Source organism: Haliotis cracherodii, unplaced genomic scaffold (assembly GCF_022045235.1).
Source record: "Haliotis cracherodii isolate W230 unplaced genomic scaffold, xgHalCrac1.p SCAF_4, whole genome shotgun sequence".
NCBI classification, from domain to species: Eukaryota; Metazoa; Mollusca; class Gastropoda; order Lepetellida; family Haliotidae; genus Haliotis; species Haliotis cracherodii.
In genome coordinates this window covers 57,132,276-57,159,627 of record NW_027266297.1, presented here as the reverse complement: position 1 = coordinate 57,159,627, position 27,352 = coordinate 57,132,276, and the positions used below count along the sequence as shown (strand labels likewise).

General features: G+C 43.9%; 1 protein-coding gene across 1 annotated transcript; it reads right to left on the bottom strand.

The window, feature by feature from the left end:
* Window positions 1-1,568: 1,568 nt before the first annotated feature.
* LOC139480421 (transforming growth factor-beta-induced protein ig-h3-like) lies at window positions 1,569-25,031 on the bottom strand. The gene is made up of 15 exons (XM_071263489.1): window positions 24,742-25,031; window positions 20,770-20,871; window positions 19,663-19,797; window positions 19,403-19,497; window positions 18,600-18,787; window positions 16,341-16,532; window positions 14,604-14,754; window positions 12,971-13,111; window positions 11,189-11,401; window positions 10,221-10,357; window positions 8,828-8,998; window positions 7,619-7,717; window positions 5,127-5,273; window positions 3,909-3,999; window positions 1,569-2,777 (listed from the first exon to the last, which is right to left on the bottom strand). The coding sequence occupies exons 1-15, from the start codon at window positions 24,906-24,908 to the stop codon at window positions 2,491-2,493; spliced, it is 2,316 nt and encodes a 771-aa protein (XP_071119590.1). The 5' UTR covers window positions 24,909-25,031; the 3' UTR covers window positions 1,569-2,490.
* Between the last annotated feature and the right edge of the window lie 2,321 nt (window positions 25,032-27,352).

Here is a 27,352-nt window from a genome sequence, read left to right as displayed (position 1 = left end):
CATCTTGTGAATGTTATGTTTTGTTATTCTTGCTGATTGTGTGATACTAGGGAATCAGGGAATCATTATCAGACTCTCATAGTACATTGAATATTACCATTGTTATAGGTTATTTATTTATGACTGTGGACCAACTGGTGTCTTTACCTTGACACGGACTACGAAAATAAAACCAATTACTCAATTCACATGTTTCATGTTGTTGTAGGAGTCGGGATGGACACTTTGGGGAACAGGACCCCGTTAGAGTTAGAGTTGATGTGATGAAGACAGGGAGATAACTACGTATGTGTCCGCTCGTGACCCATGAAGATCCAGGGTATATTAGGTCTTCAGCAACACATGCTTGCCTTAAAATAAGAGGCGACTAACGGGATCAGGTGGTCAGGTTCGCTGACTTGGTTGATGCATGCCATTGCATCTCAGTTGCGTGGATCGATGCTCATGATGTCAACCACTGGATTGTCTGGTCCAGACTCAATTATTTACAGACTGCCGTCATAAAGCTGGAATATTGCTGAGTTACTCACTCAGTCACCCACCCACTCACTGAATCACCCACTCACTCGATCACCCACTCACTCAATCACCCTCTCACTCAATCGATCACCACCCACTCACTTGATCACCAACCCACTCATTCGATCATCCTCACAATCACTCACACCATCAGTCACCCAATAACTTGATCACCCATTCACTCAATCACCCTCCCACTCACCTGATCACCCATCCACTTATTCGATCACCCACTCACTCATTCGATCACTCACCCAGTCACTCGAACGCCTACCCACTCACTCAATCACCCACACACTTAATCGATCACCCACTCACTCGATCACTCACCCACTTAATCACCCACCCCTTTACTCGATCACCCACCCACCCACTCACTCACTCGATCACCCACCAATTCACACACTCACTCGATCACTCACCAACTCACTCGATCACCCACCCATTCACTCGATCACTCACACACACACTCACTCACACACTCACTCGATCACTCACCCACTCACTCGATCACCCACTCGCTCTATCACTCACCCACTCACTCAATCACTCACACACTCAGTCGATCACCCACCAACTCACTCGATCACCCACCCATTCACTCGATCACTCACACACTCACTCGATCACTCACCCACTTAATAATCACCCACCCCTTTACTTGATCACTCACCCACTCACACACTCACTCGATCACTCACCCACTCACACACTCACTCGATCACTCACCAACTCACTCGATCACCCACCCATTCACTCGATCACTCACACACTCACTCGATCACTCACCCACTCACTCGATCACCCACTCACTCTATCACTCACCCACTCACTCAATCACTCACTCGATCACCCACCAACTCACTCGATACCCACCCACTCACTCGATCACCAGCTCACTCACTCGATCACTCACCCACTCACTCGATCACTCACCCACTCACTCGATCACCAGCCCACTCACTCGATCACTCACCCACTCACTCGATCACTCACCCACTCACTCGACCACTCACACACTCAGTGTCATAAATGGATCAAACTATGTATAAATTGCACATTTTATTAGAAAGATTATAAATGTGAGTATCTGGGTGGGGCCCTGTCCAGTCGAAGGTGCATGAAATACATTTATGGGGTAAACATTGCCATGCACAGAGGCACCAGGTTATGTACAGAACGCTGGTGAAGGAGGGACTATACTCCATGGCCTTGTTACAGTCACCATCTACTCATCTTGCATGCCGTGTGTGAAACTCAGACATTGCTTTTGTTTGGTGAGGGTAATAATGAATTGATTCATCTACAATTAAGGTCAATGTTGAATGAATTTGACCTGAATCCAACCCTGAACCTGAACCTGAACAGAACTGTGGCCAGCCTGGTCTCCCGGGATAGGTTGTGACAGAATAAATTCCTGTCAACGACCTTAACCTATGTAGGCGATCATCTTCTATGTGAAAAGAGCAGATCGCAGTTTAACAAAGACAGAACACCTGACACATCACAGAGGTAGAACACCTAGGTGTAGAACACATGGCGGTAGAACACCTGGTGGTAGAGCACCTTGCAGGAGAACACCTATGTGTATAACACATGGCGGTGGAAGACATGGCAGTAGAACACCTAGCTGTAGAACACCTGGTGGTAAACACCTCGCAGGAGAACACCTAGGTGTAGAACACATGGCGGTAGAACACATGGTTGTAGAACACCTGGTGGTAAAACACCTTGCGGTAAATCACCTAGCTGTAGAACACATGGCGGTGGAAGACATGTCAGAATGCAAGAAACAATGAAGTAAATTTCCACCCAAAGGCCAAGTTAAGACAAACATTCCCTCAACATCATCAAACCGAACATAGCTGATACACAAACTGATCTTGCAGTTGAAGTCTCAGTTATTTGGCATTGGATTCGGTTCTTGTCGTCATGGTAACCAAATTGTCTGCTACTGGTCGGTTGGTGCTCCTAGGGAGAGAAATGTCGCCGCCATCTGCGGTCCCTCCTCCGGTCCCCACGGCCCCTCCCGAGCAGCCTCGATAGCATTTGCTGTCTCTCCCCCTCAACGAGCACGCGGTCGATGACGTGGACAACGCCGTTCCTGCCGGTGTGGTCGCACTCGGTGATCATGGCGGAGCCTATCCTGATGTAGTCATCGCTGCGTCGCTCCAGGCGGAACACCTCGCCCCCAACAGTCCTGAGTCTCGGACTTCCGTACCAGCCGTTCTTGAAGATGCTTGCACAGCACAGGGCATCTGGTGGGGGAAAGAGGTGATACGTTTTATATTGCAATCAATGTGTCGTTCATACTATTACTCAAGGGACCGCCTCCGTGGTCTAGTGGTAGAGCGTCCGCCCAGAGAGCAGGTCCGGGGTTCGATCCCCGGCCACGTCGTACCAAAATACGTTAAAAGATGGTACTTGTTGTTACCCTGTCTGGCGGCATTAAGGGGCTAAAACAAGGACTGGTCGGCTCGGAGTCAGAATACTGTGCCTGAGTGGGGTATTTATGTTTACTGCGGCATTGTATTTCAGTGGGCTAGCACTATAAAATCGACATCAGGACTGACTAGTAGCCACACACACACACACACACACACACACACACACACACACACACACACACACACACACACACACACACACACACACACACACACACGTGGATGCAAGTCGCTATAAAGTGCAAAAATCTTGGAAGCGACGTTAATCCCCATTTCACCTCACCTCATCACTAATACACTAGGATCTCGTATCTAGACTGCATGCCACTGTTCTATTGATGTCAACAAGAACCCCATCCTTTTCCCCTGAAACCTTTCGTGTGATGCTAAGGCCATTCGAACCAGGATATGATACTGTTTCATACCTTAAAGGGGCGGTCGGGTAGCCTAGTGGTTAAAGCGTTCGATCGTCACGCCGAAGACCCGGGTTCGAATCCCGACATGGGTACAATGTGTGAAGCCCATTTCTGGTGACCCCCGCCATGATATTGCTGGAATATTGCTTAAAGCCGCGTAAAACTCACTCACTCACTCACTCACTCACTCATACCTTAAAATCCCGGGTTAAAAGAGATCCCCAGTACCTGTTAAATGTCGATTGAGAAAACAGGATAGTAACGATGTGTGATAGCATGACTGATCATGTGACATGGTGCCCTGATCCAGGATTATTGATTACAGTTTTCTCAAAACACACATGATCTATCGTATGCCTCTCACAGCCTTGACCCGTTTACAGAACCCCGTGATGTCGTGATGACGAAACGTAAAACAACATTCACTCACTGGTCATTTACGTCATTGACCCAAATGTTTGTAAAAAACAGATTTTTTTCCTTCCCTGAATAAATAAGTAGTTTTTTTATATTCAGTGCTACCTACCATTGGCCAGGTGGTTCTTCAGGACCGACCTCAACTCCGCGGTGTTATTCCGCAACGTCTTCACAGCGTCCTTGCCGAGAGCCTTGAAGGCCTGGGGACAGTGAGACATTGATGTTGAAGCAATCAGATTAGGGGACTGGTAAAGTATTGGGGGTGGGGAACATGAAAAAATGTTACATAATATGAGGGCATCAGCAAAATATACAGTTCTAAGACCAATCTCACCGCCCCACCCCGCCCCACTCATAAATGACCAGTTCCTAAGACCCACAGTGGATTTTCCCTATCTCTACTATCGTGGGTCATTGTGTTAAAGGGGCGGTCGGGTAGCCTAGTGGTTAAAGCGTTCGCTCGTGTTCGATTCCCGACATGGGTACAATGTGTGAGGCCCATTTCTAGTGTCCTCCGCCGTGATATTGCTAAAAGCGGCGTAAAACCATACTCACTCACTCACTCATTGTGTTAAAGTATGGGGATCACGACTATCTCGGCCAAAGGGTTACTTTCACTCATATCATTATATATTACATATATATGTCATGTATGGGTTGAGGAACTGTGCTATCTGATTCTGATTCTGTGATTTTAGATATAAGGTAAAATATGTTTCTCACTTGACTATTATATACACCTTGAGAAAAGTTAAGTACCTTAGAATGTTTTAAATTACTTATGAAACAAGTGCTTGAGTGAAATTACTAACAGCATGAGCTTCTAAAAACCAAAGTGATCTGACTTTAGAACCACCATCATTGTCAGCTGGGGTGAATTTTAATCTATACTGACAGAAACAACTCCTTTAAAGATTCTCAGTGAAGTCTGGGCGGTCGGGTAGCCCATTGGTTAAAGCGTTCGCTCGTCACGCCGAAGACCCGGGTTCGATTCCCGACATGGGTACAATGTGTGAAGCCAATTTCTGGTGTCACCCGCCGTGATATTGCTGGGATATTGCTAAAAGCGGCGTAAAACCATAATCACTCACTCACTCAGTGAAGTCTAGGTGTCGATGTTGGTCGTGTCACGTGTGACACTGAGACAGTGTCCCTGGGTAATCATTCAGTTAATGGGATAAACTTTAGGATCCAAACTCCAATGAATGAAACTTCCTGATCTTGCGTCATGACATCATAAACATATTTTCCCGGATATTAATATCCAAAAAGAAATAGCCGAGTGAACACATTTTTTTGAAAAACGACGTATGATGTTGTCCCTCACTTCATTGGTCGGGGCAAACACGGTGAAAGGCCCGTCACCCTGGAGTTGGTCAGCCAGGCCCGCCTTCTTGATGAGGCCCACGAGCTGGGAGAAGCGCGAGTCTAGCGCCAGGACGTCAATCACGTTGCCGGTAGGCGGGATCATCACCTGGGGGTAATGGGGAAAACGCTGAATCTTCATGATTTATAAACAATATTTTAGTCATATAATTGCAGTTATGGGTGATTTGGGATTAAAGCGCAAAGTACCATCTTCGAATATCCAGTACATTATAGCTCCATACTCCTAGGATAACTACCCTGCACTCATTCGCTACCATAGCTTTGATTGGAGCTCAATTTGAATAGCATGATAATCAAAATAGCTGACCAATGAAATTACTCTTTCGAGCGAGAGGAAGTCTGTGCTTTTTTTACCTCATTACAGAAATATTATAAAGGTAATATCACGTTTGCAAATTTATTTAAATCATGTGATGTTAATGTACTACGCTTGATAGCTTTATATTTATGGCACTGACCACTGACCTCTGATAAATGAAACCTACGGGTACGATTGTGCTGACAGGTCAAGAACCTTATAACACTGTGCAAAAAGGCTTGAGGTTTCAACAGAAACTAATAAATAATGGTAACGTAAGTTTTATGAAATCAGGTATACTCTCGCTCGTCAAAGGTGCTACTCTCATCTTATAGTTCAAATTCTTCCTTTTCTGCCAACAAATGAAGGATGTGCTTCATTTTGAAATGCGCCTTTCAATATTTCGGTACACCTTCAGAATACTGGATACCCACCCGTCATTTTTGTTTGAGGCTACTCACCATTTTTAAATATAAAAACGATCAAATTCAAAATAAGCAGAAATATACCCCGCTTGTATTTGTAAGGTTTTATATGATTGAATACCGAAGCAATTCAAGGGTATCGAAAATTGGACATGAACACATTTCAACGAAAGCGTAGTATTTTCATTATCTTTGGAAAGTAAAATACTATTTACATACGGTAGCATTTGTTTCAAGTTGTTATTTAAGCGAGGCGGCTAAAATTCTGGCGAAAAAACTTAGAAACCGTTACACTTTTATCAATATGTTGGAAGGTAACCGGTATTCTGTGTTATAGCCAATATTTCTAGGGACACGACTTGTCCTGACAAGGATCATGCTGCCCTGCCTCACAGTTCATTGAGGGTGGTGGGGTAGCCTAGTGGTTAAAGCGTTGGCTCGTCACGCCGAAGACCCGGGTTCGATTCCCCATATAGGTACAATGTGTGAAGCCCATTTCCGGTGTCCCCGCCGTGATATTGCTGGAATATTGCTAAAAGCGGCGAAAAACCAAACTCACTCACAGTTTATTAAGCAACACGCCTATGGTAACATAACCCATGATGTTTGACTGGCAATCTGGTTGGTGAGCATATAGGAACGTGCAACTTTATGGATAACAACTTCTGGTTTATTGCATAGAGCCAGGTTTCGATGTAGATTCTGACACTGTGCTGAGACTCAATCTGCTGCTTATCACATATACTTCTCTTCACTTGTAGTCACTACAGCTTAACAAGGGTATAAGAATATACATGCTACGTGCAATAAACTAGAAGTTGTTATCCATAAAGTTGTACTAAGTAAGGACATGTATATGGATGAACAACTTCCTCATTACAATCAGGAGCGACGTTTCGGTGTAGGTGCTAACACCGTTATCAAGCAATCAAACTTGATAACAGTGTAAGAACCAACACCGAAACGTCGCTCTTAGGTGTAATAAAGAAGTTGTTCATCCATATATCTTATTCTTACTTAGTACTCTAACTGCTAAATGCCTCTCAAGGATGTCATAAAGTTGACGTTTTCTTAGTAACCCGCATCTTTCCGAGGCAAGCGAGTTAACTGACTATCAAAGTCCAGTTTTCACCCTTGCCGAACTAGGCTGGTATTATTGAGTTACATTTTGGTTGGACTAACGAGTCTATGCAAAGTCCAATCAAAATCGCGCAAAGAATCGAAATCTGGTTCGTAAACTGTGCAGATTTCGTTCGATTGCAGGATTTGCAAAGCATATGTACCGCCAATTCGTTGTCAACAGATATTTTACAAATCTTTTTATGTTTTTGTGGAAGTGCTAACGTGATTTGATGCACTTCGCGATGTAAGACCCGTTTTATCACAATATAGATCTTGAGTTTTGATCAGATCGTCTTGACTGGGTGCCACCTTTTTATTTGAGCAAATGCAAAGTGATACGAGAGGTGGAATTTGAATGGCCCATAGGAGAGGCTTAGAAGGGACATAACTCGTAATAACAACTGCTGGCGCTACGATCGAGCCCAGGAATTTCAGCCTAGTTCGGCAAGGGTGGGAACTGGACTTTTAAAGTCAGTTAACTCTCTTGCCTCGGGAAGATGAGTAACCCGCAATGTATGACATCCCCAAATGCATTGTGGGTAGACAGTGCCAGCAACTTCTCCAAACGCACACTTGACGGCCCACCTTGTCGATAATGTTGATGACGCCATTACACGACTCCACGTTCTTGGTTGACACAGGAGAACATTGGGCGGTCTGCTGCCAGTCGGTTCCGAACGGGAACTGAAATGTGAAAAGGTTTTCAATGTATAAATTTGTTTGCACAGTCCATTTATCACCTTGCACGTTATCATCCTGTGCAACTTCCACCCACAGGAGATATAGCTTGGTGGCATCAAGCAATATTTGCTAAGTGCTATCGCTAGAATGAAATAGTATCTGCTTTGCAGACCATTGAGTCATTATCCAGTTGTTCAGTTATTTCACTGCGTGATGTTGGAGGAGAGTCCGAAGTGATGCAGGTCTCAGACGTTTACCACTTTGTTGAAACCAACGAGATCCATGGTGCTGACGAACCTAGAAACATAATCGGGGCGAACCGAGATTCGAACACACAATCATAGGGTTATGGCGTACCCAAGGGACGCAACTCTTCGTGACCTACTATGGACATCATTTAGCTGTCTCCATAATACATACATGTACAAGTAAAGCCAACTTCATGCACACTCAATAATAATGACCACGTTTGCGTGAAGTTTCTTTGCAGGGTACTTCCATCTTCCCGAGGCAAGGGAGTTAACTGACTTAATAAACCAGTTTCAACACCTGCCGAACTAGACTGGAATCCCGGAGTTACATTTTGGCTGGACTAACGAGTCTAGCGCATCCCAATTGCGTAAAGAACTAGACAGCCGGTTCGTAAACAACATGGATTTCAACATTATTTCGGTCGACTGAAGGATTTACAAAACAAGTGTACCGCCAAATGGGGTTGGACAGATGTTTTGCAAATCTTTTTATGTTTTTCATCAAGGTGCTCAAGTGATTTGATGCTCTTCGTAAGGTAAGGCCCGTTTTATTACAACATAGATTTTGATTGTCGACCACGTCGTCTGGTCTGGGCGCCACCATTTTGTTTGAAGCAATTACATGTGATTAGAGAGGTGGAATCTGATTGGTCAGTAGAAGGGACATAACTCGTAATAGCCACTGGTGGCGCTACGATCGAGCCTGCAAATTCCAGCCTAGTTCGACAAGGGTGGAAACTTGTATAGTCAGTTACCTTCCTTGCCTCAGGAAGATGGGGTACTTCAAACTCAAAGGTTCTAACACCCACTTACACGTAAGTCAGTCTGAATGTGAATATATCTAACGTGCACCATGACATACCGAGGAGTATTCGTTGATCCTGATCTTCTTGTCGGAGTTGGAGGTGTCGAGGAGGAAGTTGTTGTAGAGGGCGTTGAAGGAGACGCGTTCAGGGACGATGTGGTACTGAAGAAGCTGTCTCATTTGGGCGGGGTCGGCCCTGAGGGCGCTGACAGTCTCCTCCGGGAGGGCCTGAAATATATAAACAGGTTTCATTGTATGCAAGCAGCTGTAAGATAGGTCTCATTGCAGTGAACTACGGTTATAACGAACTCTAAGGGACCCCTAATTCTAGTTCGTTATAACCGTAGTTCGTTATAAGCATATATACAGCATAACTACAGCAAATAGTCGGACAAAAAAGTAAGTTTGTTATATCCGTCAGTTCGTTATAAGCGTGTTTGTTATAAACGTAGTTTACTGTATTTACAAGGATATGAAAGACAAGTCTCATTATTTACAAGGATATGAAAGACAAATTTCATTATCTACCAGCAGCTGAAACACAGGTCTCATTATTTACAAGCAGCTGAAAGACAGGTCTCATTGTGTACAAGCAGCTGAAAGACAGGTTTCATTATTTACAAGCAGCTGAAACACAGGTCTCATTGTGTACAAGCAGCTGAAAGACAGGTCTCATTGTATACAAGCAGCTGAAAGACAGGTCTCATTGTGTACAAGCAGCTGAAAGACAGGTCTCATTGTGTACAAGCAGCTGAAAGACAGGTCTCATTGTATACAAGCAGCTGAAAAACAGGTCTCATTGTGTACAAGCAGCTGAAAGACAGGTCTCATCGTGTACAAGCAGCTGAAACACAGGTCTCATTGTGTACAAGCAACTGAAACACAGGTCTCATTGTGTAGAAAGCAGCTGAAACACAGGTCTCATTGTGTACAAGCAGCTGAAAGACAGGTCTCATTGTGTACAAACAGCTGAAACACAGGTCTCATTGTGTACAAGCAGCTGAAAGACAGGTCTCATTGTGTACAAGCAGCTAAAACACAGGTCTCATTGTGTACAAGCAGCTGAAACACAGGTCTCATTGTGTACAAGCAGCTGAAAGACAGGTCTCATTGTGTACAAGCAGCTGAAAGACAGGTCTCATTGTGTACAAGCAGCTGAAAGACAGGTCTCATTGTGTACAAGCAGCTGAAAGACAGGTCTCATTGTGTACAAGCAGCTAAAACACAGGTCTCATTGTGTACAAGCAGCTGAAACACAGGTCTCATTGTGCACAAGCAGCTAAAACACAGGTCTCATTGTGTACAAGCAGCTGAAAGACAGGTCTCATTGTGTACAAGCATCTGAAACACAGGTCTCATTGTGTACAAGCAACTGAAACACAGGTCTCATTGTGTACAAGCATCTGAAACACAGGTCTCATTGTATACAAGCATCTGAAACACAGGTTACCTGGATAGCCTTGTTGGAGGGGACAAAGAAGGTGACATTGCTGGCCTTCTGAAGGTCATTCATCATTTTAGCCTCTTTCAGAAGGCCAAGGATGAGGGTTGCTCCGTGCTTCTCAACAATGTCCGTTATCCGCAGGGCTGAAAAGGACGGTGTGTGGTTAGATATAAAGATTTCAGAATACCTTAACCTGCAGAATGTAACATATGCTTGATATCAAGGTTTACGGTTCTGATCCTAACCAATATATAATGAGGATCGAGGTTCTGGTGCAACAGACGATGAAGCCAGTCATACAGTGTGAATACCATCACTAATGTGTGTGACACTGTTTTGGTTGTTTGTTGCTTAACGGCACACTCAGCTATATGACGGCGGTCTGTAAGTAATCGAGTCTCGAACAGACAACCCAGTGAATGACATCATGAGCACCGATCCACGCAATTGGGATCGATGACCTGCATCAACCAAGTCAGTGAGTCTGACCACCCGATCCCGTTAGTCGCCTCTTACGACAAGCATAGTCACCTTTCACGTCAAGCATGGGCTGCTGAAGACCTATTCTACCCCGGATCTTCACGGGCCGTGGAAATAATTTCTCCATGTAGTTGGAATACCAACGGCGGTCATATTTTACTACGCCTTGGATGGGATTTTGTATCGAAATTAGATATTTTCAGCGACAGTTACAAAACCAAATAATTTTTCCTTTAAAACTACGAGCCTGATTCTTTCCCCTAGAAAAATACCTTACAATAATTTAATTTTTATGACAGGCATATTTTTTTTCAACAGTCTGAAATAAATGTTTTTAAAAAAAAATCGGGGACATTATTTTTGGGGGATAAAATTCAATTAATGTCACATGTCACACAGTTACTCTTGATTTTGAACTGTCCAACTCGATCCAAATAGGCCATAGTGACTTAATGGAAGTGGCTGTTTGAATCGACGGTTTGTGTTGTGGCTACCTTCGTCGGGTACGAGGACATCATCAATCAGGTGGATGACGCCGTTCGTTGCCATCAGATCCTTCTGAACAATCTGTGCCTTGTCGACAAACACCTTGTCGTTGTCGTCGCGGGTGAGGTTGATGTAGGCGTTGAGGAGGTTGTAAGATTTGGCGTGCCCTTGGATGACCGCAGAGCAGATGACATTGGGTAGAACATGGTTCTTCAGCACCTCTGCAGAGCAGAACAATAAGCAATAACAGCAAGCTATGTGATGAGTGAGGTAGTGGGGTCGGTTTAGCGCTGCCATGAACACAATTTCACTCAGATCAGGGCGTGTCAGCTTGATGTGGGAGAAACACCCGAACTGATGCAGGTATTTCACCTTTATCACTTTAGTGAAACCCACGAACACAGGTATGATTCTGACAAACCTTGACCCAAGATCCTGGCGAGCCTACGGTACACAACTCTGCATGGTGAATTGCGGCGTTTAAGTCGACTGGGACCCCCGTGCCCTATTCTATGTGATATGAAGGAACACTCTCATTAAAATCAGATCTTCGTAATGGGATGTCCTTAGATCTTTGTTGAGCATCTTTGCCGTCGCGTACGTGACAAGTCTCATTATTTACAAGCAGCTGAAACACGGGTCTCATTGTGTACACTGATATGAAAGACAAGTCTCATTATTTACAAGGATATGAAAGACAAGTCTCATTATTTACAAGGATATGAAAGACAAGTCTCATTATTAACAAGCAGCTGAAACACGGGTCTCATTGTGTACAAGGATACAAGAATTGCGGCTTTTAAGACGACTGGGACCCCCCTGCCCTATTCTATGTGATATGAAGGAACAATCTCATTAAAATCAGATCTTCGTAATGGGATGTCCTTAGATCTTTGTTGAGCGGCAGCGAGAACTTAGATCTGATTTTAATGAGATTGTATAAAGAAAGGGCCTGACAATATAGCATGTCAAAAAATCTCAAACAAAGTGTTACAGGAAATGGTCTTGGATGTGATGTATTCATGGAAAACGTCATGTCAGTGAACTGGATCAGAGCTACGTGTACAGGAAGACTTCACAGACGATACTGAGCTCAGATCTATATCACAACGGTCGAATCTGGACCAGGCAAACCCGCTGATAGCATGAGTACGAGGGATCCACGCCGTCGCGTACATGACATATATCTCAGCAAGGTCACATAATGGTACTTCCTCATTATGAGTGAGTGAGTGAGCTGGGTTTAACGCCGTCTTTAATAGTATTCCAGTTTTATCACGGCGTGTCAGCTAAATGTGGGAGGAATGTGAAGCAGGTCTCAGACGTTTACCACTTCGATGATACCCATGAGCACGGTTATGGTGCCGACAAACCTAGAATCATAATGAGGGAGAACCGGGATTCGAACCCACAATCATAGGTTTCTGGCGTGCCCAAGGGACGCAACTCTGCACAGCGAATTGCGGCGCCTTAGACGACTGGGCCACCCATACCCCCTCCTCATCATGTATATAATGGGTTCAAGGATAGGTAGCTGACCATTTGCTATTCTGGAAGGGGGTGCCTGAGAGTGTTTTCACAAAAACAATTTGTTCCAAAAAAACCCCATTTTTTCCCTCAGCTTTTACAAAAATAGTAAGTGTTTACTGGCTGACCTGTACATGTGTTGCGGGTCCAAAAAAAATGTTTCTCTTATCCTTTCAGAGAAAACATTGTATGCCTTAAAGCAGGGATCTAAAACACATAGTCTCCTTCTTCCAGGAGACTCACTAGTACAGATGGCCACTCACTCTGCAGACACTCTTGTTCTCCACTCAACAGCTTCTCCAGGAGCTGGGGAGACATCTTCTTGAAGGCGGCGTCTGTAGGGGCGAACAGTGTGAACTGGCCCTCGTCTCGGAACATATGGACCAGGTTTGCCCGGGCTAAAGCTGAAATAAACACTGGATCATTTCTGGACTTACAAGATCATGTCATACCTAAGGGACAAACTCTGCTGAGAGAATGGCGGCGCCTTTAGACGTCCTGGCAACCAGTGTCCATGGTTACGGAATAAACGTGTCACGACCTTTGTTTTACAATTCTCATAACTATTCACCCTTAAGGCACGGTTACTGTAATTATTTCATCAAAGTACAGTAAACTACGGTTATAACGAACACGCTTATAACGAACTGACCGATATAACGAACTTATTTTTAGTCCCGGCCATTTGATGAATATATGCTGTATATGTGCTTATACCGAACTACGGTTATAACGAACTAAAATTAGTGGCCCCTTTGAGTTCGTTATAACCGTAGTTTACTGTAGTAGTGGTGTTGAATCAGTTTTACAAATCTATCACCGTATCACCCTATATTTCATTAGGTTCCTGACATCCTCGGGTACGCCTAGTAACCCGCTTATCTTCAAATCCCGTCTTTGAAGCGATTGTCTTCCAAACCTTGTTTTTGAAATAGATCACTTCTAAACCTGCTTTAAGGTTTTACATTTCAATTGTAACATCTAGGTTTTAAAATTAACGTTTAATGAACTTGTCTCTTTATGTGAACACTTTTTGATGATTGGTTAAAAATCACAAATTTAATCTGCAAGAAAATTCCATGACGTGAATAGAATCTACAACCTCGCATATCGTAAGTTTTGTTTCCCACTGTTTTCCTACTGAGCTACCGAGGCAGCATTCGTCACTACTCGCCCCTTTCCGTAACCTGCAAGAAGACTCGTCCCCTCGTCGATGAATGTTATGTGCGAAAATACGACAAACCAATCAGAATGCGTGTATGATTTCAAGTTCTTCGTCAAAGAATCCCTCAGAAATAATTTTTGATTTTACACATGTCTTGCATCTAAAAATATACCCAAGACACAGTTAAATGTGTTCATTCATACTTTAAAATTATGCATGTCCCGATGTGCTTTAAGTTACAGCTGAAATATATATGATATATGGGGAAAGATATGTGAACCATTACGCAACGAGTTGACAATTGTTTTAGGTATGCCCGTTTGCGCTAAGACGGAACCCGGTCGCAAAAATGGCCATGAGAGGGGCACGAGTCGCTATTCGGCTTGTCCCGGAATAACACGAGGTGGTCACGAATGCCGAGGCAGGTCATAAGCGGTTTTTAAATTTATCATGCCATGACTCCAGCTAGTCCATGCTGCACGTGTTTTTCTCTCTCTCGCACGCTTTTATGCCGCGATACACTGTATTGTTTCACTATAAGGTATGTCGATCTTTTCTTATTTTTGCTGGTATTTCTTGGATTTAGACGGTTCAAAAGTTGGTTATAACACGCCTCCCTGTTTTTTCCCCTCGCTCGCAGTTAAACATTTTCAACCTAAACCTCGGAGGCGTGTTTTATCCTCTACATATGACTTGACATGAAAGCTTGGCCAACACAACCATACACTGACCGGTCTTAAGGATGCCGAACTGTGGCGACTTGCTAATGATGTCGACGATGGTACCAGTGACAGGCTGCAGTAGCGACTCTATCTTGTGAACGACGCCGTTGGTGGCCACGATGTCGGCAGTCTTGACTCGGACACAGTTAGCCGTCATCAGCTGTGTGGAGTACATAAAATATAACATTGTCACTGAGTGAGAGGAGGCACGGGTGGCCAAGTCGTGTAAGGCGCCGCGATTCGCTGTGCGTCCCTTGGGCACGCCAGAAACCTATGATTGTGGGTTCGAATCCCGGTTCGCCTCGATTATGTTTCTAGGTTTGTCAGCACCATACCCGTGCTCGTGGGTTTCACCGAAGTGGTAAACGTCTTAGACCTGCATCACTTCGGGCTTTCCTCCCACATTAAGCTGACACGCCGCGATATAACTGGAATATTGTTAAAAGCGGCGTTAAACCGTACTCACTCACGAGTGAGTCTGGATTTACGCCGCCTGAAAAGTATTTCAGTTATATCACGGAGCGTCAGCTTAATGTTGGAGGAAAATACGGAGTGATGCAGGTTTAGGAGTTCAAGACTTGTCCAAAGCCATGAGCATGTGTAAGGTGCTCACAAACCCAGAAGGGGCGGTCGGGTAGCCTAGTGGTTAAAGCGTTCGCTCGTCATGCCAAAGCCCATTTTCTGATGTGCCCCGCCGTGATATTACTGGAATATCGCTAAAAGCCTAGTAAAACCATTATCAGAATAGTGAGTAGGTTGGGTTTAAGGCCGTTTTTAACAGTATTCCAGTAATATCACGGCGTGTCAGCTTAATGTGGGAGGAAAGCCCGAAGTGATGAAGGTCTTAGACGTTTACCACTTCGGTGAAATCCACGACAAGGGCATGGTGCTGACAAACCTAGAAACATAATCGGGGCGAACCGGGATTCGAATTCTAAATTATGAGTTTCACAGACCACTCGTGCTTACACATCCACCGACACTACTCTTCCCATGAGTAGATTCGTGTCAATTGAGATAGTTTCATACCACACAAAGACAGTTCATTGAGAAACACAGTGCCAAGTTAACGGTGAAGACACAGAGCATGTTTATAGTGCCGATTAAACAAAGTTCGTTTTCTGGAATTCGACCCAATGGCCAGCGGATCCTGGCACGTCTAAGGGGCGCAACTCTACAGTGAACTGGGTTACTTGTGCCCCTCATTAAAAAAGGTAAAAAATGTGCATGGTGAAACAGTTGACACGATCAGCCAGCCATGAGGTTGATTGAGACCATTTGAATGCACTTGCCGGTTACATGGCCTAACACGGCCATTCCCAGACTGTATTAACCATTTGGCACTGATTGTAAACAAATCTCACTGTGACTTATTCTTTGCTTCATATTGTCGAGTTCGGGGTTCGGGGTTCATAAAATTATACGTGCCCTAGGATCATACCACATCACGAGACAACAGCGTATTGTTTCCGTCATCCGGACGGCATTGTTGACGTCATGCAAATCTTAGGTCGGAATAACGTCACACTTCATAGCTGAAGATTGTTGACGTCATTCAACAAATTGTGGTTCCGCTGCTGTTGCGATTGTCCTAATAGGTAAACACTAAAATTCTTCTTCAGTAATAAACAGAACATCATAAACAGAACGACACTCTCGCTCTCGCTCGGGAAATACCGGAATTTAGACACTCGTGTCGTAAACAAAGTATGACATGAACACTCATATCCGTGTCGCTACACTTACCCTCTGTGGACCCTCGTAGAAGTTGACCCTGACCTTGGACTTGTATGGACTTCCGGTCTCCACGAGCTGCTCGTCCTGGAGGTTGCTGATCTTGTACTGACCGGAAGCCATGTGGCCCAGGAGGAGGTTCTGAGTGTCCGTCAACACCAGGTTGGACACTGGCTTGGACACCATCACCACATTTGGCATGTCCTAGAAACGTGGGTGAATACATGAAATGGTTTAATGCTACTTTAAACGATACTTCAGTACTACAAGTCGAAGACGTTTGAAACAGATGATCACGTCTAAGGTGCTGACAAACCAAGAATCAATCTGGGGTTTGAACCAACAACAAGGGGATCCTGGCAAATCCAAGGGACGCAACTCTAAACATATCAGACCACAGGACCGACCTTGCAAGAGATGGATGTTGGGATTTGATTAAGGGTTTGTGAGAACAGGTGAGTAACGCTTGAATATAGCGCTGAAAATCAATGTCAAAATGTATTAAAATGTATTCAAACTAAATTGTTTGATTATAAGGTCATTACTTAGAAGTTGACGGATGACAAAGTAGACACAATATATGGATACAGGCCCTTATACCGTTGTCATACAAGACTGTCTTGCTAAAGAAGTCATCCATAAATCGTGTCTACTTTGTATTCAGACTGTAACAAGTAAGTAACAATTTCTACTTAACGTCGACTGTGATCTCCAAGTGTAACAATAGGTTGTCACTTCCTATGATCCCCGAGTTAAGAGGGAAATACAGTTTTTTTTGGGAATCGTCACAAATGGAATCTTTGTTTCAAAGTTAAAAGAGACACGATTGCATCAATACTGTCACTGATAGCACTGGAGGTACGTGTGGCCTAGTCATCTAGGGCACTGCAACCCACTGTGTAGTGTCGCATAGACTTGGCGTGTTCAAGAATCCTATGACGGGTGTGTGTGTGTGTGTGTGTGTATGTGTGCGTGTGTGTGTGTGTGTGTGTGTGTGTGCGTGCGTGTGTGTGTGTGTGTGTGTGTGTGTGTGTGTGTGTGTGTGTGTGTGAGTCCCGGATTTGTCGCCACCACACCCGTGCTCGTGGGTTACACCAGAATGTTGAGCGACTGCTTCACTTCGGGCGTCCTTCCGCAGCAAACTGTGATATCGTTTAAAGCGGCGTTAGAAATCTTACCGATTACCCCTTATTTTGAGGCTGCGACATGACATCAATCGATTATAAAAATTAAAATTTAACAAGGTTTGAATGCTTTATGCTGAATGCTAAATGTTGTATGCTGTATGCTGTATGCTGTATGTTGAATGTTGTTTGCTTTATGCTGTATGCTTTTTATGCTGTGTGCTGAATGATGTATGCTGTATGCTGAATGATGTATGCCTTATGCTGAATGCTGTATGCTGAATGCTGTATGTTGTATATTGTATGCTGAATGGTGTGTGCTGAATGGTGTATGCTGTTTGCTGAATGATGTATGCTTCATGCTGAATGATGTATGCTGTATGATACATGCTGAATGATGTATGCTGTATGCTGAATGATGTATGCTGCATGGTGTATGCCTTATGCTGAATGATGTATGCTGTATGCTGAATAATGAATGTCGTATGCTGAATGCTGTGTGGTGTATGCTGTACTGGGCTCTGTCCTTGTTTGATTGGGATATGGCTTTCTACTAAATACCCCCTATTGTGTGTGGGAACGAGTCTGGCAGTTTACTGGTACTCAACGAGAAAGCCAAACTCAATAATAAGCAGCCTGTAGGTGGCCTTGGCATATTTCTGAAACAGATTCTGATGTCAAACAAACAACTCCTGCCTCAACTGAGACACTGGGGGAGGGCATGGTTGGTGCACTCTCGGTATGCACCACGAAATATGCATCAATCTCCACGTGCACCACACCCGACATGCATCACACTCAATATGTGTCACTCAATATGCAACCCGTGAAGATCCGGGGTAGAATAAGTCTACGGCAACCTAGGCTTGCCGTAAAAGGCAATTATGCTTGTAAGAGGCAACTAACGGGATCGGATGGCCGGCTTGGTTGATGCATGTCATCGTATCCCATTTGCGTGGATCGATGTTCATGTTGTCAATCACTGGATTGTCTGGTCCAGACTCGATTACTTACAGACCGCCGTCATATAGCTGTAATGTTGCTGAGTACGGCGTTAAACAACAAACAAACAAATCGTATGTCAATCAAGAAATGAAAACACTTTCTGTCCGTATAGGGGATTAAGAGTAACGGTCATGTCAGATACCTTCGGCATAATTTTCTTCAGTTCCGGCAGAGCGCTGGTCAGGTCCGTGAAGGCCTTGTTTTCTGGGACGAAGAGGGTGAAGTTCCCCTGTCTCAACTCCTCAGTGAGGGACACGCTGTCAGCAGCACGCAGGAACTCAGTGAGCCCCAGATTCCGGATTGTACCCACCAGGTCCCTCAGCTGCACCTCTACAACATGGTCGTGATTCGAGTTACTGTGGCAGACCAACATTGCCAGGCCCCAGGCCAACTGGAGTAAGTGAGTGAGTGTGTGCGTGCTTTTAGCAATATTCCAGCAATATCACGGCGGGGGACACCAGAAATGGGCTTCACACATGGGCTGTACCCATGTTGGGAATCGAACCAGGGTCTTCGGCGTGACGAGCGAACGCTTAAACCACGAGACTACCCGACCGCCTCTCATGCCAACTGGAAGTCTCAGGTTGTTTGGAGTCGCCCAAACACCTTGATGTCATGTCATGTCTCATTCTGGCAGTTATGATTACTCTTATTATTATCATCATCATCATCATCATCATCATCATCATCATCATCATCATCATCATTATCATCATTACTGATAAAATAGAAACACCTTAAACAAGGAATTACTTCCACTGTCCATTCGCATCGTTCCTTGACCTACAGAAAGTTTATCCAGTCATTTTCGGAAAGTCTCGGAATGGCCCGAAAGGGGTAAATTTCGAATGATAAAAGTTCGCAGAACATATTCCACCTTTATAATGAAGAGATTCGAGGTAAGAAAATCATTATTTATTTTAGTCTTATTCTGAAACCCTTTACTTCTCGGACAGCCAAATTCAGCTTGCTTTCTCGCGTATCCACGGCAACACTCGTACACTTCCGTCACCAACCTCTGCTTGTCCATGACCTTTGACCTGAAGAAGATGAGGTCAGAACAAAATGACAACATCGCACTCAATAAACGGTGAACTCGAAGAGCCCATTGTTATCAATGTCATCTTCAACGCTCTTCTTCCTCTTGGAAAACCAATAATTCAATTACGCCTTATCACCACGTGATGGTGACGTCATATACTCACGTGATGGTGCATTTATAGGCAGACTCGGTCTCGTCACATACGTGACTGTGGAAGCTAAAGTGACGGGCGATGGTCCCAACCCCTGTCACCGTCGTGTTCGTCTCCTCATCCGTCTTGGTGAGGCACACGTTGGGGCTGAAAGAGAACAGGGTCACGTGATTCTTTGACACATGCATATGTGGTAAAGAATTAGTTCTGTACTGCTGGAATTATGGAACCGAATTATTACTATAAAATCTTATTCTCGAACATCTAGTCTGCGTGTTAATAGGTACATCAATGTCGATCAGTGGTATCGTGTGGTTCGACATAGCGGTTATACCTGCTGGTCTTGAGTGTCCGCCAAGTTCGACTAATGGGTATAATATATATATCGGTCAGTAGTACCGTCAGGTTCGACGTTACGTGTCCATACGTCGGTGATTATTACCGTCAGACTGGACATTACGTGTATATATGTCGGTGGTTATAACCGTCAGGCTCAACGTTGCATGTATATGCCGGTGGTTATAACCGTCAGGCTCAACGTTGCATGTATATGCCGGTGATTATAACCGTCAGGCTCAACGTTGCATGTATATGCCGGTGATTATAACCGTCAGGCTCAACGTTGCATGTATATGCCGGTGATTATAACCGTCAGGCTCAACGTTGCATGTATATGTCGGTGATTATAACCGTCAGGCTCAACGTTGCATGTATATGCCGGTGATTATAACCGTCAGGCTCAACGTTGCATGTATATGCCGGTGATTATAACCGTCAGGCTCAACGTTGCATGTATATGTCGGTGATTATAACCTTCAGGCTCAACGTTACATCTATATATGTCGGTGATTATAACCGTTAGGATGGTTACGTGTATATACGTCGGTGATTAAAACCGCTAGCGCAGCGGGTATATTCCTGTCAGTCACCGACACTATCAATTTTTAGCATTTGCATAATAATGAAAATTAAAATAAATTAATGAAAAATATATTACTGTACATTATATTTTGGAAATGTTCATGTTTGAAACAATTCGAAAATAACGTGTGTTGTTCACACGTATATACGGGAACTATTCCGGGTTTGAATCCAGCCACAGGTGTGTTGGTCACTCACCCCTTCCACCAGTCTCTGGACGGTTGGTTCCAGCCGAAGTCGAAGTTAAAGACACTGTCCTCGTCCTGGCCAAGGCCGAAACCATACTTCCGGGTGCCCAGTCTGCAACATGACACGGTATCAACACCTTTTTCTGTCTTCATGACTACCGCTATGAGAGAGAGAGAGAGAGAGAGAGAGAGAGAGAGAGAGAGAGAGAGAGAGAGAGAGAGAGAGAGAGAGAGAGAGAGAGAGAGAGTTCCACTGATTTGGGACACAAGTCAGAACTGTAGGTACCTCATTGTACAGGAACTCTCTTTATGCATGTAAGCATGCAAGTATGAACAGACCCCATAATTAAACTCCATATGAAGTGCAATATGCAATATTTGAAATTAGCAATATGCTCATAGGCACAAAGGGGTTATGCTCGCTTGAAAAATATTGCTTGCGTGTTTATAATCGGAACAAAGTCCGTTTAGAGACAATGAATAAAATCATTCATACATTCAGATTTTGCCACATGGACCTTGTGGTTTCCGAGGAGATGTTGAAATCATGAAAGTTAAATAAGTTAAGTTAAGTTGGGCTAAATATGGGGTGGTATAATGAGGGTAAATTTACACACATATGCAAACTCTGAACAAGAGGTTTTTACGCATTGATGAGACGTTGGTGTCGAGTATTTCGATCCCTAACGTATTTCGAGCTTTATACTCCGCTCCACGGTCATGACTGATACCTCAACTAATTATCACCAGGAAAAAACGAACCACTCGTAACGAGCGTTATCTACATAATATTTAGTTAACAAGGGGGTTATCACTATAAACAAGATAACATTTATGACACATTGGCCACGGGGAAATACATCCCAACAGATCACAAGCATCACAAGGTAGTGAGAGTCCGTGGCAATGATGGGGTTATCGCGCTGATAAGGCGATACAAATCGGGAGGTATATTTGTTTTATGTGTTATAGTTTGAAACCTAAGCCCTCTTGACACTTGGAAATAAACAGCCGGCAAGAGAAAGTATACACTTGAAAATTGACATTTGAACCAAAAATTACAAACGTTATCAAAACGTTATTAGGCTAAAACAGTCGCGGGAACTAAAAGACTTGATTCTGATTAATCAATCCTGGAGTTGTGCTGTTGGGCTTTACGCCGCTTTTAGCAATATTCCAGCAATATCACGACGGGGGACACTAGAAATAGGCTTCACACATTGTACCCATGTCGGGAATCGAACCCGGGTCTTCGGCGTGACGAGCGAACGCTTTAACCACAAAGCTACCTGACCGCCCCCTTAAGGTTGAAGACACAGATGTGATTCTCGTATCAAGTATAAATCACAATCGAATAACAACTGTTTGTTTCATTTTAGCTACCATCAAACATGGATGTATACTTTCTTTTGCACACGGCAGTTCATTGCTACATGTTTAGAACAGAAAGTCCCTTAGTTGGAAATAGGTAGGAGTTACGTCCCCTAACCATGTCAGATTCGCCCTATTATTGTTATCCTGGTGTGGATGCCACCAGGGTGATTTCCGACACGACACTGACATTTAAGATAAATGAAGTACATGTGGTTTATACCCTCACTCATTCATTGTTAAGAAATGATGAAAACGGGATTATCTCCCCTTTGTACATAACGCTAACCAAATCATCTCACAAACAATGGCATACATAAGGTCTGAATTTTTTAAAATTGATTTATCTCCCTTGTCTTGTGAGCGTTGACTAATGGAGTCTTGCTCTGTGTGTGGGCAAATAACATTAATTCGAAAAAGACTCGGATACAACCTATCTGGGCTTTGTTGAAATTGAAAAAGGACTGTTTGTAGCTGGAGTGAGTGAGTAAGGTTTTACGCCGCTTTTAGCAATATTCCAGCAATATCACGGCGGGGGACACCAGAAATGGGCTTCACAAAATGGTACCCATTTGAATCGAACTCGGGTCTTCGGCGTGACGAGCGAACGCTTTAACCACTAGGCTACACGACCGCCCCCTTTTTGGCTTCATATCTGTGACCTATGGAGCGCAGTTGGGAGAACTACATTAGAGTGGAGCTGAACCCCACGACGTGTTTGTAAACACTCCCAGGATGTGTAGTGATGAGGGGTCAGAGTTCACCAGCAACACGGAAGTGCCTTATCATGAACTATGGATCCAATTATACTACAAGAGCAAGTACTCGAACTCATTGAGGATTATTTTGGATTCTACAATTGTAATTGAATAAGGGCCCATAAAATTTAATCTGTTACAATAATCTAAATCCAGGACTATATTTTTACGCCACTTTTACAAAAGTTCCAGCAATGGGAGAACATCATGATTGAGCGTGAAATATTCAAACCATTTTGGAAATCGAACCCAGGTGTTTAAGCTTGACGAGTGATCACATTAACAACTTGGTTACCCAATCGCCTCATTAATGTATGAGAAACAGAGATTTTTTAGCAAGGAGCGTGAATTATAATCCTGTCAAAATATTTGCACTAAGCTCCGTATGTTCCCCCAAACTCTGTAATAGCGTTAATGTGCATGAGTTTTGCTAAAAATTAGAATTCGGTAATGAATATCTTATTTTGAATGGCCAGTATAATTATTCTGAATAAGATAACAAACACTTGTAACTAATACGTTACATTCATACAAAAGCATTAGGAGTTAAGTTAAATAAGTTAAGTTGCCTGTTATGGTGTTTTTATAGGGGGTTCACTTCAAACAGCTGGCTTTATATCTAATAACCGGAAATGACGTCATTGTAAACAGATAACGCTGCTTGAACGACATGACTAGTCTGACTACTTCAGTTCCCGACACTGAAGTGGAGGGAGTTTAAAACCAGGATTCAAAACATTTTGGCTTTCGATGTTATTGCATTTTACGCGTTCGCACTCACTGAACTGTTTATGAAAGAATATTTGCCACCGTGAAATTATCCCTAACATCCTGCTTCTAAAATGGCACATATGTTAATTAACATTTCGCCCCGACACAAAGTTGTTTATTTGCTAAGGATTTAGTTACAGAACTGAAGAGAGGACTGGAGCCGAAGAGTGGCTCTCGGAACTGACTTCGGGCATGTTAGTTTGGAAATATGACTCGGCAAAAAGTCGGCAAAAACTGGAGGCCATTTTCTTTCCTTTTTTCTAAGCACGGACGTCATAGAAGACAACTTGCCGGAAACCGTTTAGAATTCTTGTAAACATGTCGCAAATGTCCCTGTGTAATCTTAACTCGCAGGAACAAGCAACGTGAAAAATTACCATGTCCGAATATCCACTCTATCAGTAATTCATTTATGCTTTTGAATGGGTTTTTAAATAGCTATTGTACAATGTTGTGTTAAAGCTATCACAATACTTTTGCCGGGCTGAAATGTAGAATAGTTGGTCATTTACTCATGAAGCCTGATGTAAGGTAGTCAGTCGTCTTTGAACAACGTATCCCAAAATGTCATCACATGTTATGTAGCCTTATTCTGATATATCATCTTTCAACCACAGTGACAAAGAGCAGTTCCTTTCTGCCACAAGAAAGTCAATTTGAAAGTGAAATTTAACTATAGCGAGCAATGCACTGCATGCAATTGATATCTATTTGCAAATTTGAGGATATGTTATGAAATATTTAGGGTATTTATTAAACATAATATTAAAGAATAAGTGATGCATTATCATATTAGTTTTATTATTGTGCAGAGAAAAACCTCCGCAATACGCAGATGGGAGTATTTGAATAGTGACGTTCTCTGAAACCGTTTCATTCACCTTTGGATATAGGCAAATAGATACCACTTAAACAAAGAATCCAATCCCAGCAACGTTTAAGTTCAAAGTGAATTCCGGTACAACGAAATTAAAGTTTTGAAATTTTAAAGTTACTCACCCCTAACACAAACTCGACCCAATGACCACAGGTAAAGAATGTAATGACGTACTTGTCCCCCAATTTTGGAAACAGAAGCTCACCTTCCCATCAGTCTGTCCAGAAAAGATTTCCAGTTCTGAGTTGATGGCCACTCCCCTGACGACCTGTCCCCCTGCACACGTCGTTGTCGTTTCCCACGTCTCCGCCTGCCGTCACAGACGCCAGCCAGCAGGACCAGAACGACTACAGCAACTACACACAACCTCATGACGACTTCTGACACAGGGATGCTTACAGTCGTCCAGCTCGGGGAGGTACTGGCAGCAGATTCCTGCAGCAGTCGTCGTGTTATTGTTTGGAGATTTATGTAAGCTGGACGGAGTAGGCTTAGTCATACACAGCTGTTCGGGAGGGTAGGGGGAGGGGGCGGGGGGGGGAAGGGGGAACTTGGAACCGGAATCACTACAGTGGAAGGGGAGTGGGAGTGGGAGGGTTACAACATTCTCAATTTTCTTAGATCTATTTTTTAGACAGGAAATTAAAGAACAAATGGTATTGGCGTTTCAGTCTCTGCTACTCCATCTATAAATGCGTTTCTGGTTTTCTAGGCGACCTTGACTGGGTTTTTTTTAAATTGACGTAATGCCTGCCCCAGAAAGAAACACAATTAACCCGCTTGTACTTAAACGAGTGTTATTTGTGTGACATTTATATTTTGCGAGATTGTGAAATGCACGTGCACTTTGGCATTACAGTTATATGACATGATTCAGAAGGCGAAGTCGCGCTTCGATGGGGTGAGTGAGATCAGTGCTGGATGGCGGCCAAAGGTCAGGCAGCTAATCACGGGCAAGTTGTCAAGATATTCCAAGGTAAAGAGTGAAAGGGCTTACACCAGCCTCCCCCCCCCCCCCCCCCCCCCCCCCCCCTCCGACATACCATCAGGGTGAACGGTAAGATAGCTAGCCGAGTGGTTTGTGCGCCGTTAATTATCGTAGGGGTCCGGTTCGATTTCCATTCTTAAAATGAAGTTAACCCTATAGTTTCACGATCGGCAAAACAGACATTATTGGTCCATGAGAGTAACACGTGGACTCAGTAACTTTATCTTCCTCTTTAACGGGCTGTCTTCATGTGCATGTAAGTGAATGAGTGGGGGAATGAGTGAGGAGGATGGAGCAAGGGAGCGAGGCAACGAGTTAGACCCCATAACCTAGAAAAGTGAGTGAGTGAGTATGGTTTTACGCCGCTTTTAGCAATATTTCAGCAATATCACGGCGAGAGAGGGGGAACCAGAAATGGGCTTCACACATTGTACCCATGTCGGGAATCAAACCCGGGTCTTCGGCGTGACGAGCTAACGCTACCCTAGAATAAGAATTAACAGCCGTAGCGAAGAAAGATTTGTGGGTCAGGCGCATGGTTAACGCGGCTTCTCCATGAGGCGTGTTGGTCCAGAAGTAAACGCGTTCCCTGGACTGGATGCATACAAACAATTTCTATTCTCTACCTGGGTAAGTGAGTGAGTGAGTTGGGTTTAACGCCGCTTTTAACATTATTCCAGTTATATCACGGCGTGTCAGCTTAATATGGGAAGAAAGTGATGCAGGTCTAAGACGTTTACCACTTCGGTGAAACCCACGAGTACGGGTATGGTGCTGACAGACCTAGAAAACATAATTGAGGCGAACCGGGATTCGAACCCACAATCATAGGTTTCTGGCGTGCACAGCGAATCGCGGCGCCTTAGACGACTGGGCCACCCGTGCCCCCCTCTACCTGGGTAAACTTTTAAGTGAGGTTTCTTATAAATGCACCGTCGTGAGATTGTTAGTACTCCTAGAAGCGGCGTTCATCAATCTACGCCAACACTCAGGCACTCTCGTGAGTGAGAAAAGTTTTGTGCCAAGTGAGTGAGTAAGTTTGATTAAACACAGCTTTGTGCAGTATTTCGGCTCTTTCATATCACGAAGTGATGTAGGTCTTTGACGTTTACCGTTGTGATAAAAACCCTAGTGCTCGGTATTGTGCTGGCAAACCAATAAACGTGATTCGAACCCACCAAGGGACGTTACTATGCAGTACAAAATGAAGTCCTTTTTATAAGAGCTGTTTTGGGTTTCCATGTCACGTGAGCAAACGGGATTAGCCTTCATTGATTGAGCTGATAGTCTCACGAGGATAATTGTGTTTTGAAAATAATCAAACTAAGATAAACACATTTCCAGTATCATAAGCACGAGGAAGCACACGTGACACCTCTTTCCCCTTATCGCCTGCTGTAAGCGACGATGGGGGTGCCCCTTGCACAAAATTACACGAGGATAAAGCACTGTGTGTTCGTGACGGGAGTGCATGAGTCAAGTTCATGTGTTGTTCTTGTGACGTTTAGAGGAAAATACAAATCATGTTATACATGTTGATAATAATTATCTCGCTGGTGTGGCTATTTAATGTATACATGTTGATGCCGCAGCCTACACGAGCTGTGCCGGATAAAATCCATGGGTTTCCCAACCCAGATGACCCCAATTGAAACAATAAACAATTGAGGACGAAACATCGCAGGTTTCACATGAATCTACGTTTCCTTCCTCCGTGACATAACCCTGACGTGCATGTACTGATTCACTTCCTGAGACTTGATACGAACACATTGCCCCCCCCCCCCCCCCCCCACACACACACACACATTGCACACAACGTCCACCC

What these genes read in the sequence shown, in the direction of transcription:
- LOC139480421 (XM_071263489.1), bottom strand. Translation starts at nt 24,908, where the DNA reads ATGAGGTTGTGTGTAGTTGCTGTAGTCGTTCTGGTCCTGCTGGCTGGC. An exon ending in TCTACGAGGGTCCACAGAGG is followed by an intron (nt 14,755 to 16,340) that starts GTAAGTGTAGCG and finishes TACTCCACACAG; the next exon opens with CTGATGACGGCTAACTGTGT. An exon ending in TCATCAACATTATCGACAAG is followed by an intron (nt 5,274 to 7,618) that starts GTGGGCCGTCAA and finishes CATTACCCCCAG; the next exon opens with GTGATGATCCCGCCTACCGG.